The following is a 14,320-nucleotide window of genomic DNA, read 5'->3' as shown; positions in this document are numbered from 1 at the left end:
AGACCACAAGTCTCAGAACACTACATATTGAAGAACAAAAGAACTGGACTTGCAGCTGAAAAAATTTATGCATAATCCAGAATGAAAAAAAGTAGACATTCAATGATTGCTAGTCTTGCAGGATTTTGTTGCAAAGACTTGAACTTATTTTAAATTTGACATACAAGAACTAAGAGAAAGATAAAGTAAAAATCAAAGACTAAATCACAAGGGACTCAATAAGGATAAATTGTTTACTATCTATACATGGAAATGTAAAGCATTTGTCCAAGATTAGTTTTAGTATTGGGTAGTATGAAGGAAAGATTGAATTAAGTAGGATGGGATTCTTAAAAGTAAAATGCTATAGGAAAAGATTTTTAAAAAAAGTTATCATCTCCATACAAATGAGGTGTAAGAAGAAGAATTGATAGAGAGGAATTACATTCTGAAGGCGAACTGGTAGTTCTGGAAACCTATTATCACCAAGAATGGGTTAAAAAGGGAGTAATATATATACAGAATACATACATTCATAAATACAAACATACATACATACATACATATGTATAAAATTCTTTGAAATTCAGAAAGAAATAAGAGGAGGGAATAGGGAGAGTAATGAATTAGAGGATGAAGGAATGGGAAAGGAGGGTATATAGAATAATATGTAAGGGAGGGATTTTTGGAAGGTCAGTAGGTTAAGGTATAGAAGGACAAGGTAGGAAGTAGAAGAGTTGTATTTTTCAGCAAATGCTATAAAAATGAGAAATATACACAAATCAAATGTATTACTATCTATTAATATGTATCTATATTTATATTCAGGTATATGTGTATATGTAAACATATACATATTTATGTAAATATCTCTATATGGTCACATGTCTATTTGTATATATATATATACATATATTTATATATATACATTATATATACATCATATATATATATATGTGTGTATATATATATATATATGTATATATATATATATACCCTCATAGGCCCCTGTATATATATATGTGATCATGGGGAAGGAAAAATAAAGTAAGTAATGCAGAAGAAAACCTTCAAGGAAGCAAAAATGGATTATTTTTAACCCAATGGGTAGTATTAATTATATGGATTTTCTTGAAATGGAAATTTATTCCTTTATATTAGGAATACTCTCATGTTTTGCTTTGTACATGACAATTTTTTTTTATTTTGTATTTAAGTTTAAAATAAAAATACACCCCCCAAAATAAAAAAAAATAAATAAAAACTTAAAAAAAAGAAACTGTGGAAGAGGGCTAGACTTGTTTTGTTTGCTCCCAAGGGGCAAAAATAGGAGCAATGAATAGATATTGAAGAGAGCTTTTAAATATGGAATAAGTTATTTCAGGAAGGAATAAATTTCTTAATGCCAATCTGAATCTGAATAGATACTTATTGAGTGAAGTGAATTAGGTAGAGATATAGTTTGAATTTGATGGTCCTGGAGTCAACAAAATCTAACTGATGACCTTCCTACTCTGTAATTCTATTACTCTATGAAATACAATGATGGTCCAAAACCTGTTTCCTTTTATTTTGTGTGCTTATCTTTTACCCTTTACCCCTCAAATATTTTTAAGGATTAGTATTGTATCCTAAGAACATCATGTTATTATGATTATTTTGGGCAGGGTGTGTGGATCTGTTAATTTAGCAGCATAGTAAACTCCCATACTGAAACAGCTCCACAAATGTAGATTAGGAATTCATCTGTAATTTATAGTATTAGAATCACTTGCATGTCATGACATCACATGCCAGATGTCATGGTCCTCTTCAAGAACAAAGGACACACAACAACATTGACTGAGGGAACAGAGAAGGTTAGAGTCTTGCACAGTTCCCTGTATTTGAATCTAGAACTTTGTGTCTACAAGGTTGTCCTTCTGACTATTATGTTCTACTGTTCCTCACTTAATCTTATATTTTTAAAAAGTTCCATTGGCCGGAATACACAGCAATAATAATAAATGACATCTGTATAACAATTAAAAAATTATAAAACATTTCCCTAGTAAGAACCTTAGAAGGGAGTAGTAAAAAGAATCATTATTCTCCTTCTACAGAGGAGGACCCTTAGGCTCAAAGAGTTAAAGGGACTCATCTAAGATGAGTATGGTACATTAAATATAAAGAGTACAAATGGACTTGGAGTCAGACAACACAGGTCTTCAGTCCCTTGATAGCTATGTGGCTTTGAGCAGGCCAAGGGAGTTAAACTAGAAGTTTTATATAATTACTTCTAGTTCTAAAGTTCTATGATTCTGTAACTACATAGTAAGTGGCAAAAGTAATAAGGTCTTATGACTCTAAGCACCTGGAAAAGAAGAAAAAACTTTAAGATCCACTTTTCTTTCCTTTGGCAAATTCTGTAAAAACAAAACAAAACAAAACATAAGAGCATCTCAGAGGGGTTGCCAGTAGTTTTGGCTAAGCTTTTGTGATACTTGTTTAACTCATTTTAAGAGGTAATTCTGACTCCTCTAAAAAGTGGATGAACAGAACTGAATTTATGAACAATCTGAACTTTACTAGGCTTCTGTGTGTTTGTTATGCACATAATGTTTCAACGTCCTCAAATAAGCCATAAGTAAATATACCTGGGAAGAAATTAATTACTTGACAGTACAAATATACTGGGAAGCCGGAAATTAAAAATTACTAGAGGAAACCTCTTAGGAAATTGGATAGGAAAGACTAGATACATTCAACATTTCAGTCAAGCTTTTAAGATTAAACTCAAGAAACACCAAGTTCTATATCTCTCACAAACGAAATTAGGCTACAAAGCAAGAGTTGCAAACAGAGGGATCTTGGGGAAAGTTTCTTGGCTTTCAGGTGGTTTCTTTCACCTCCTAATCCTATCCTTAATTTAATCTTCACCACATGCTTCATTTGCTATTTCCCTAGCAATAGAAAGAGAACTAGGTCATAGAGTACATATTTGAAAGTAGCGATGGAAGTGATGGTCACAAGAAATGAGGGTAAGTTATAAAGTTTAAGTTTGGAAAGATGTGAGGAACTCTTTCTAATAATTAGAATAAAGGATAATAGATGGAAGTTATTTAAAAGAGAAAGGAGAGAGAAATAGAAATTATCATTGAGTTCTAAATAGCTGAACTTCAGGAAAGGTTCATGGACAGTGTATGCACACTGTGGGGGAAAACAACTAAACTAATAATTTAGCATCTGTGTTTTCAGTTACTCCTGAACAGATGGTGATCAGGACCATTAATTCTGAATGCATCATACCCTGTTAATGATTTTGTGAAGGAAACCAATGTACACTTCCAGTTTCTGTCATGATTTAGACAAACCTTAAAAAAGAAACCTTTCACTTTCCCACATAAAGAGAAACTTGAAAGGGTTTAAAATATAGTCAATAATTATGCTCTGCCTTTAATAATCAGATTTTCAGATTAGTAATGTAAGTAATACAAGTGTCCTTATTGTTGACATAATTTTATGAATGTAGTAATAATACCTCAAATCCAAATGCAGATATTCTCTGAACTATTCAAATAATAATGATGACTATGCAAGGATAATTAGTTATAGAGTACACTACCTGTCACAAAAGAGACCCACAATAAAAGCAGTATCCCTAAAGGAAGACCAGCTTGCTGCATTGAATAAGGTAATCCTGAGGAAAAAGAAAACAAATATACCCACTGATTAAACATGCAGTAACCCTTTCATAGTCTGTTTATTTGTGCAAATTTAATCTTATACACTTCAATGGTATCAGTGTAGCTCCATGCACCACTGTCATCTGACTAAATGGTAATTTACATGTTGAGCATGGAAATAGAACAAAGTTCTATAAATAATAAAAAGTGAACAATTCAATCCTACTAATGAAGCTTCAAATAAAAAGGAGACACTGATTATTAACAAATAATGGTTACTTTGGCTATTGCTGAAATGGAAATCTAAGATATCATGTAGAAAATGTGTTATAGATTGGAAATTTAATCAAATAAAGAAATGTTAACATGTAAAAGCAGAAAAATTATATAGTCACAGTCTGGTATGATGGAAAGAAAATTGGATTTTAGAGTGAGAGGACCTGAGGATGAATCTCAGCATTGCCACTTACTACCTATGTGAATCTTCAGAGGGCCTTAAGCCCCCTAGGCTCAATTCTCTTCTCTGTAAAATGAGCAAATTAGATTTGATAAAATTTAAGGTTACCTTCCAGCTCTCAGTCTATGTGCTCTTATCTCTAGTATCTAATAACACAAGTAAACTTTTGATTTTCATGTATGAAAAGATAAAAATCATAAGAAAAGCAGAATTGCATTATAGCTCAGAAAATGTCTTTGACCTAACACAAGTTGTATTCAGTCAGTTCTTTTTATTTTCTGTACTTTTCTGAGTTGCATGCAACACTACTGTGAAAGACAGATTCAGAAAACATGATGACCGTTACTTTACTATGTTCATGCAAAGCTTTTGTCTACTTATTTACTCTGGGGGGGACACTAAAACACAAAAATACTAAGTTCTTTAAATGTAGACAAATTATAGCTTCATTTTCTAATGAATTTTGTAAAAAATTCATTTTTTGGGCAAAACATGATCTACATAAATTTGTTTCCAAAGAATCATAGTGATTTTATATCTGTAAACAGTGCTAAAATATTGCATCTTTTCCATTTTCCCAAAAATATTGATTTTTGAAGTGACAATATTTCCATTATGACTTCATAATTTCCAAAAAGGTTCTTAGAAAGATAACAAAAATAGTGACTATTGAATGTAGAATGAGAAAAAAAAATCTTAATTTCATAGCTCACAGTTCACATACAGGATCAAAATTTAATAATCCCTTGAGTTACCATATTATTCTATCCCAGAGAGAATACTGACCACAACTGGGTAGAACATCAAGAGGAAATTCATTTTATTTTGACAGAGATGAAAGAGGTTGGTATTCATTCATATACATGAAAAAAAATTTTCTAGAAAGAAAATGACTAAATTCATCATTTAACTAAAAATAGTGCATCATTTGAATGATAGATTCAAATTAATATTTTCTTTTAAAGTATGACTACATTTGCCTAGGGCTAGATTAAAATTTAAAATACACTCACCTATTATTCCTGATCCTATGATTGAGTTGACAACATTAAAAATAGCAGAGGATTGACGATAATTTCCCTTTTCTTTTTGTTTATGTTCAGAAACCAGAGCTTCCTTGTCATCTAGCTCTCTCTAGTCCAACAAGACAATATTGGTGTTAAGCAAAAGCCCAAGGGGGGAGAAAAAGAAAAGTGTCAGATAAGATTATCAGTGATGAACACAGAAAAAGTAAGTGTTATGATGATAATAGTAATAACAACTATAGCTGAAGAATTCATTGTAAACATCACTCCTCATTCCCGTTCTTGAAATTGACTATTTCCCCCACATAAACAGAGCTGGCAGTGAAGCAATAAATGTAACTTTGTCAAGTGGCTGAGACATTTTTTCTGATGTTAGAAAGCTTTTGTCGGGATCAGTATAAGACAAAACTTTTTTTTTTTGGAAAGTGGAGTGAGTTCCAGAGAATGCTCTGGACTTCTGCAGTGGATTAAGTTTTCCAGGACCACTGGCTTCTCTGCCCAGCCCATCAGTGTCCCGCACATAGTCCTAGGTTACCTTCAGTGAGCCGTGAGACAGCTGTCCCTGGTAGCCCATTGGTACAGAAGTGATCAGGTCCATGCTGGAGAGGAAAGTAAAACGGTCAAATGCCTAGAGCCCAGGGTCTGCCTTTGCCCCAGTGCCTGCAGCCACCTCCTCCTGCAGCCACTCCTCCATCCCAAGCTGCAGCTTCCCAAACTATAGGGCTCCCCAGTCTGAAAACCCTGGGGAGACTGTTCCATTCACTTGACAGGGGCCCCCTGCCAGAGCACACTCTGAACCAGACTGCTGAGGGTGAGCTCCTTCTCTTCACCCAACTGAAGCTCAGTAGTCCGGGGTTAGGGTTTCTTAGCCAAACTGCCTTCCTGCTGGGTTCCTCTCTTGCAGATGGTGCAGGGTGTTTATATCTCTAGGACATCCCCTATTTCCTCAAAGAGAGCTGTTCTTGCCCCCAGGCTTTCAGTGGCAAGTAACAGCTTATTCTGCTCTCTTCCAGCTCTCTGACTTCTATAAGCAGAAAGGGGCTGATAAAAAGTCAACTCCTGTTCTGGTTCCCTTTCTCCTGATTCTCAGGTAGGAAAACAGGGGCTGCAGGCAGCTTCACTTCATTCCTCCTACTTTGCCATTTGTACCCATCATCCTTAAAATCCTAACACCTTTGTCTTTGAACTTTTCCTTTCTTTCTACACAAGGAGCCTGTATAGAGACAAAGTGTAATTTGTAGTTGGAAAAATGGGGAATATAGATGGGAGGGTTAAAAAACTTCTTGTAAAAATATAAATAATAATAATTCATATGAATTTGGCCCTGTAAAGTTTGCAAAGCATTTTCTTCACAACCACCATGGGAGTAAAGTAATGGAAAGTATCCACCTGCATATTACAGATGAAGAAATTGAGGGACAGACTTCAGGTCACAATAGGTAGTATCAGAGGAGGTCCCAAATTCAGATCTTCTTTCTCCGAGTTCTTAGTTGCTTCGCGAATATCATTTAGTTTGACAGAAAGAATATTGGATTTGGAGTTAAAACACTTGAGTTTGAATCTAATTTATCTTTTGCTACCTGTATGATCTTAGGCACTTAAAGAGTGGAGTGGCATAGTATCACAGGGTTTTTGTATAAACTAAAAGCCATTATTAGCTTTAAGCTTTGATCTGCTCACCTGCCCTAACTGCTGAGTATACTAAAATGAACAGCTAGTTAGGGTCATTCAGTCTGTTCAATCTGGGATTAAAAGAGGGAATAGAAAGAATTTTAGAAGTAAGGTCAGTCTTGGTGATAAACCTGAATATAGGAGGGTTTATTAAAACAGCAGGAGAGAGTATAAAATACAATGAAATATTTTCTTTTTTTATCATTTCCATTTTACATTTATTTTTTATTCTCATTTTGTACAAATGTTTTTTTACATTAATAAAATATTCTTGTTTACAAGTAAACAAAATACCCCTCCCCCCATGAATATAGATAGACTTGCTTGGGTGAAAAAAAAGTAAAGGGGAGAGAAAAAAATTAAAATTAAAAAAAAATAGTAATAATTGTAGGTATGGCCAGGTGGCGCAATGGATGAAGCACCAGCCCTGGAGCCATGAGCACCCGAGTCCATATCCAGCCTCGTAAACCCAACAATCACCCAGCCGTGTGACATGCAAGCCACCTGATCCCCACTGCCCTGCAAAAACCAAAAAGAAGAAAAAAATAGACCCCAAATAAAATAAAATAGTAATAATAGTAGGGGTGGCTGGGTGGCAGACAGAGCATTGGCCCTTGAGCCAGGAGCACCTGGGTCCAAATCCGGCCCCAGACACCCAAAAATCACCCTGCTATGCGGCCCCAGGCAGGCCACCCACCCCCACTTGCCCTGCACCCTCCCCCAAATAATAATAACAAAAAATGTGCTTCAGTCTTTGTTCCAACACCAACAACTCTGTCATGGGTGGATCACATCCTTTATGATAAGTCCATCACAAAAGTTACTTCCATATTTTTCCAATGTTGCCATTGCTGATCGCAACTCCCTCCTTTCTTATTTCTCCACTACCATATACTATATTTTCTCTCTCCTTTCACTCTGACTCTGCTGTAGGGTTGCTGAGTGGCGCAGCAGACAGATCCCTGATCCTGGGGCCAAGAAGCCCTGAGCCCCCATACCACCCCTTAGGCCCAGAATTCACCTGGCCCTATGGTCCTGGGCAGGCCTTCCAATCCCAGCCCCTTGCAAGAAGTAAAAAAGAAAACGTGTTATAATCTGACCACTGTCCCCCCATGGTCCATCCTCTCCTCCTTTATTCACATCCCCACCCCTTCCCCCTGCTCCCCGCTCCTTCTTTGCTGTTTCCTCTCCTGTCCACCTCAGATGAGAGCAAAGGTTCCCTCATTCCCCCTTGCCTCCCCCCTTCCATATCATTGCAATAGCTCATTGTAATAAAAAAAATCTTATTATGTGAAATATCTTGGACTATTCCCCCTCTCCTTTTTCTTTCTCCCATTCCATTTCCCTTTTTTTCTATTGACTCCATTTTTTACACCATATTTTATCTTTGAATTCAGCTTTCTCCTGTGCTTTAACTATAAAAGGTCCCTCTACCTGCTCTATTAACTGAGAAGGTTCATATGAGTATTATCAGTGTCATTTTTCTATGCAGGAATACATGCAGTTCATCCTCATTAAGTCCCTCATAGCTCCCCCCTCTCCTCCAATCTCCATGCTTCACCTGAGTCCTGTATCTGAAGAGCAAACCTTCTGTTCAGCTCTGGCCATTCCAAAAGGAACACTTGAAATTCCCCTGGTTCATTGAAAGTCCATCTTTTTCCCTGGAAGAGGACATTCAGCCTTGCTGGGCAGTTCATTCTTGGCTGCATTCTAAGCTCTTTTGCCTTCTGGTATATTTTATTCCAAGCCCTATGAGCTTCCAATGTAGTTGCTGCTAAGTCCTGTGTGATCCTGACTGCAGCTCCATGATATTTGAACTGTGTCCTTCTGGCTGCTTGTAATATTTTTTCTTTGACTTGGGAGTTCTGGAACTTGGCTATAATATTCCTAGGGGTTGGTTTTTTGGGATCTCTTTCTCAGGGGGATCGGTGGATTCTCTCCATTTCTATTTTGCCCTCTGCTTCTAGAATATCAGGGCAATTTTCCTGGAGTAATTCTTTGAAAATGATGTCAAGGCTCTTTTCCTGACCATGACTTTCAGGTATTCCAATAATTTTAAAATTATCTTTCCTAAGTCTGTTTTCCATATCAGTTGTTTTTTCAATGAGGTATTTCACATTTTCTTCTAATTTTTCATTTTTTTTGCTTTTGAAGTATTTATTCCTGATTTCTGGTAAATACATCAATCTCCCTGAATTCTATTCTTTGTCTGAAGGATTTGTTCTCCTCAGAGAGCTTTCTTATCTCCTTTTCCATCTGGCCAATTCTGCTTTTTAAAGCATTCTTCTCCTCAATAACTTTTTGAACTATTTTATCCATTTGCTATTTTCTTCAGCATTTTTTTTGGATTTCCTTGACTAAGCTGCTGACTTCATTTTCATGTTTTTCCTGCATCTCTCTCTCCTTTCTTTTCCCAGTTTTTCTTCCAACTCCCTCATTTGATTTTCAAAGTCTTTTTTGAGCTCTGTCATAGCCTGAGCCCAATTTCTGTTTTTCTTGGAGTCTTTAGATGCAGGAGCTTGTGCTTCCTCATCTTCAGACTGAGTATTTTGATGCTTCTTGGGCTCATTTGCAAAATATTTCTCAATAGTCTTCCTCTTATTTCTCTGCTTGCTCATTTTCCCAGCCTGGGCCTGGTTTTGGGGTGCTTCCTGAGCTTTTGGGACTCTCCCACAAGGGTCTAATTGTGTGAGGCTCTGTCCTCCCTCCTGGTCTGTGAATGACCATAAGCACCCCCTTCTGCCACGGGCTGAGGTGGGGGGGGCCTAGACTGTGATCAGGATCTGAGTGTGGTCAGAACCCCAGTGTCCTGTTCCAGGGACAGAGCTCTGCATTCTCTCTCTCTTCACTCCCCTCCCTCAGCTCAATGGGCTCATGCCCTGTGGGCTCCTGCTTACTGGCTCCGCCTGCTTCTGTTTCTCAGTCTGGGCTGCTGAAAGACCAAGTTGCTCTCTGTGTGCCCTGAGGGCTGGGCTCCATGTGCTCGCTCTGGCAGAGGTCCCCCCACTGTTCCCCCACTTTGTGCTCGGTGCTCCCCGGGGTGCAGCTCAGGAGACTCCCCCGCTGCTGTGAGCTGAGACTCCCAGCGCCCTGGGGCTGCCTCCAGAAGGCTGAAGTTCTTTCTCTCTGGCAGGCCACCCCTCCGGCGGGTCACCCCTCCGACCCCAGGAGCAGAGCCTTTCTGCTCTTTTCCAGGTTACCTTGAGTAGAACTGCCTCACTGGGTCCCTTTGTGGGTTCTGTCTCTCGAAAGTTTAGTTAGAGTCCTTAGCTTATGAGTTTTATCAGAGAGCTCCTAAGACTGGATCCCTTCTTGTCGCCATCTTGGCTCCGCCCCCAAAATATTTTCTTAATGTTGATTGAACTTTACCAATAGTATCAAGTAAGTTATCAAAGATTATACAAAATGTACAGAAAACTTGAGCCTTAAGAGGGTGTACCAAGTTATATACACAAGTAGAGTTGTTATAACTTTTGGCCATGAAGAGAGGTCATGGGATGTAGAATATGTAGGGAGATATAGAAATAGAGATATAGAAATCTAAAGGAGATAAAACTGTTTATTCCTTACCTTTTTTTCTACTCAAAATTGTCCATATATAATATCACCTTCTGTGATAGATTCATTTAGATGATTTCTGGGACCCCATCCACTCTGAGAGAAAGAACATTCTTTCAATGCTAGAGTTACTTTGATTATTTTAGCATTCAAGTTGTTTGTGATAAAGAAGACCCACAGAAGGCATGATTTTGTTGGAGGGAAAAAAAAACTATGAATAGAAATGTATAGAGATGAAATATATTCCACATTCTCATGTATTTAATATATTTTCATATTTCACAAATGTTAACATGAGAAAATTCTTTTTGGTTAACTTTAATCCAACTGGGACCCAATTTCAGCAGATTCTGGGAAAAAAATCAGATCATTTCAAGCCTCTGATGGGTAGGGTTAATGTTCTGTTGAACTTGGGTCTTGGAGTTAATATAGATAAAAGCTTTCTTTGGAAATGGAGGTCAGCTGTTCACTTTTATCTCCAGGGTAATCTTTTAAGTCTTAACAGTTTATATTTATACAAAATTTTAATGTTTATAAATTTTTGAGGTAGGTACTATTTAAGAGATAAAATATCCCCATTTACAGATTATCAAATGAAGAGAAATTTAGCAATTTGACCCAAATTACATAGCTAGAAAATTGGCAGACCTGGAACTTAAATCTTCTGATTCACAGACAAGTTCTCCTTAGTGCTCAAATGACAAGCCCATAACAATGTCCCTAAATTTATGGTGTCTCTTTTCTGAGTTACCTTTTAATCTAATCATGAACAACAGAAAGTAATTGCATATATGATGAATGATATTAGATTTAGGAGTATAGAAACTGGAAAAATGGCAAGTTTGGGAAAATAAGAAATGGCACAATGGAAAGAACCCTGCATGTAAAGTAAGGAAGACTTGAGTTCAAATCTGAAATCAAACACCACTTGCTATATGACCCTGGCAAGTTGATTAATCTCAGTTTTGGTTTCCTTAACTGTAAAATGAGAAAAATAATAGCACCTACTTCCAGGACTGTTGTGGGGGATCAAATGAGGTAATATTTGCAAAATGCTTAGAAAAAGGGCATGGCCCATAATGGGTGCTTAATAGATAATTTTTTTTTTAAAGAATCTAAATATAATGAGCTAATAGAAGAATCTTAAAGTTGTGTGACTAAATTGAATGTAGATGGTGATTGAGCAGAAGGTCTTGAGAAAGGGATCATGATTTTAATCTGGTAAATAGATGATTAGATGAAGGTAATAAAATACTCATAATTAGCTGAAGCAAAGGACTTCAAATATGTAAAAGCTTCCTACTCATCTTGCCAGAAACCTGCCCACTGATGACTGGACCTAAAAACCAAAGAGAGATGACAGTTTAGATTTCCAGTCTTATCACAGATCAAAAGGCTTACTGATTCAGACTGGGGAGTACTATGTGGGGTTCAAGATGTCTAACTGCTCCTGCCTTCTCCATCTGCATCAACAGCAACAAACATTCATTAAATCGCCATTATGATCATATTCTGCATAGGATACATATTATGTAAGCTGTATATACAAAATAGATGAGTATCATGAACCATTTATTAAGTGCTAAATGAGTGATATATACAATTACTGCTATAGGAATTAAAAGTAGCGATTAGCTACAAGAGGGTATAGGATAATAATAATAATAATAATAATAATAATAATAATAATAATAATAATAATTGCTTGTATTTATATAATTCTATGTTGAGAAAGAAAAAAATTATGATAATTAAATTGGCTCTTTGAAGGTCTAGGTATCAGAAAGTCTGTGTTACAGGTCTGAATCTACTGCAAAATAAATTGTGTTATCTTTTAACTTAACTTCTTTGAAGTTCAATTTCCTCACCTGGAAAATGAAAATATTAGATTAAGTGACTTCTAAAATTTTCCTACTATGTAACTCTAGTCACTTTTAATGTAAAATATTAAAAAGATGACATTTATATAGCACCTTAAAGTTGGGAAAGCACTTTACATACTGTGACTGATAGTTTCCAAACCTCCCCAATTTAGGGGCCCTTCTGAGATCCATAAAACTCACATGAAGTAGGCTGCCTCAGCTCTAAAATGTCTTTTCTAGAATCTTCTATATTTAGGAAGCTTCACATCCTATTCCTTAGCCAGGGTTCCTCTGGTTAATGACAGAATTTCCCTGTCTGTGATGTCATAGATGACAAACAAATCAGAGGCATCTAAGTATTCCTTGCCATGTACCCTAAAGATTCTACTTTGCATTCTCAAGCTATACTGGTATGGAAGAGACAAAAGGACTTAAGCACTCTCTGTACTGATTAAAAAGAATGGTGAAAACTTGGCAGAAACTGGGCAGGTCAAGTTCAGAGTGCAACTTCTTGGGGGCGGCTAGGTGGCACAGTGGATAAGAGCACCGGTCTTGGAGTCAGGAGTACCTGAGTTCAAATTTGACCTCAGACACTTAATAATTACCTAGCCGTGTGGCCTTGGGCAAGCCACTTAACCCCATTGCCTTGAAAAATCTAAAAAAAAATAGCTTTCAGAGTGCAACTTCTTATAGGACAAACATTGACACTCATGGCCTCCCCCACCTCCTTCTTCATAGGATTTTAGATGAAGGGCTAAAGTAACATCAGAGGTCTTCTAGGTCAGCCACCTGATTTTACACACGTGAAAACTGAGGCCAATAGAATGGAAATTACTTGCCCAAGGTCACAGAGGTGGCAGAATCCACATTCAAGTGATTTGAATCCAGGACTAATCCAGGACTGTCCTCTCACTCTGGATCCAACATTCTTTCTATTGTCACATTTCTTAACTCCTGCTTTGACCTGAATTAATCAACAAGTAATAAGCACCTGTTATACTTGGCTCTATAGCAGGCATTGGGAATATAAATGCAATGAATCAGACAGTCCTTCTCTGAAAAGAAAAGTACTGAATCTCAGGAAATCCATTACCTCCCTGCCCCTACCACCATGTAGACCTTCTGATATTCTTAGATTTAAATCTCTTTTCCTTTATCTCTGTTTCTCCTATTCCCCTGTCCCTCAGTGTCTGTTAAGTTTTATGGCTTCTGTTATACAAGTTAAAATGTACCTAATAAAGGACTAAGGCTTTTAAGCATTTAATGGCTTGTCTTACTCTTATGAAATCCAAAGCTTTAGTCTAAGGTTAGTCAACTGCTACAGGTATGACCATGGCATATCATTTCCCTAGGACTATGCTTCTTACCCTGTAAGAATTGGACAAGTCCTGCTTTACAAGTTTTGTGAAGATAAAATAGTATAACTTTAAAAATCATAAAATGTTGAATAAATGCAAAATAAGTTTTCTGTATTAAAGAAGTTTTTGAAAGTTGTAGTTAGATTCTAGTTAAAAATTACCATGATGAACTAGCAAATGATGGCGGCCTTTCAGCTCATCTTCCTAAGTGATTAAAACAAAAAGAATAGACCTTAGACTTGTTTCTGAATTATAAAATCATTTCCATGTACATCATCTCCCCAGTCCTTGCTTTTCAATTCCCTTTCCTGTGTTATCTTCCTCCAACAGAATGAAGCTCCTTGAGGAAAGAGACTATATTTCTTTTTTAGTAAAGTTTTCCCCTCCACAAATATATTTTTAAGAGGAAAAAATTAATACAATTGAAAAGTCCAAAAACATGTATGATGTGCTTCTCCCAATTCTACAAAGGGATGGGTTAAAGATGTTTTATTTCTCTTCATCCAAGTTATGTCTGAACTTTACAATTTTGTTACATTCACTTTTGATTTTTTTAGTGTGCGACTATTATTTATATTTAGATATTGCTTATTTTTTGGTTCTGCTGACTTCACTTAGCATCTTTTCATGCAGATTTTTCCATTCTCTGCAGTTATCTTATACACAATTTCTTACGGCACAGTGATATTCCATGACATTCATATAATACATTTATTTAAGCCAATCCTCAGTTGACAGGCATCTG

General features: G+C 36.6%; 1 protein-coding gene across 5 annotated transcripts in view; it reads right to left on the bottom strand.

Annotated features, from left to right (window-relative positions):
- Positions 1 to 12,464, bottom strand: part of SLC38A11 (solute carrier family 38 member 11) — a 78,625-nt gene extending 66,161 nt beyond the window's left edge. Inside the window, exons 1-6 of one of the 5 annotated variants that reach the window (XM_074236574.1) lie at positions 12,419 to 12,464; positions 11,659 to 11,694; positions 10,368 to 10,451; positions 5,662 to 5,725; positions 5,115 to 5,235; positions 3,584 to 3,658 (exon numbers count right to left, since the gene is read on the bottom strand). In XM_074236574.1, the coding sequence (XP_074092675.1) occupies positions 3,584 to 3,658; positions 5,115 to 5,235; positions 5,662 to 5,724 (259 nt within the window). In that variant the 5' untranslated portion in view covers position 5,725; positions 10,368 to 10,451; positions 11,659 to 11,694; positions 12,419 to 12,464. Of the gene's footprint in view, positions 1 to 2,332; positions 2,385 to 3,583; positions 3,661 to 5,114; positions 5,236 to 5,661; positions 5,746 to 10,367; positions 10,452 to 11,610; positions 11,695 to 12,418 lie in introns of those variants that run through there. The other 4 variants (XM_074236582.1, XM_074236563.1, XM_074236590.1 and 1 more) reach the window with 4 other exon arrangements.
- Positions 12,465 to 14,320: the final 1,856 nt, after the last annotated feature.

Source organism: Macrotis lagotis, chromosome 1, assembly GCF_037893015.1.
Source record: "Macrotis lagotis isolate mMagLag1 chromosome 1, bilby.v1.9.chrom.fasta, whole genome shotgun sequence".
Taxonomy (NCBI): Eukaryota; Metazoa; Chordata; class Mammalia; order Peramelemorphia; family Peramelidae; genus Macrotis; species Macrotis lagotis.
This window is presented reverse-complemented; position numbering and strand designations above follow the sequence as displayed.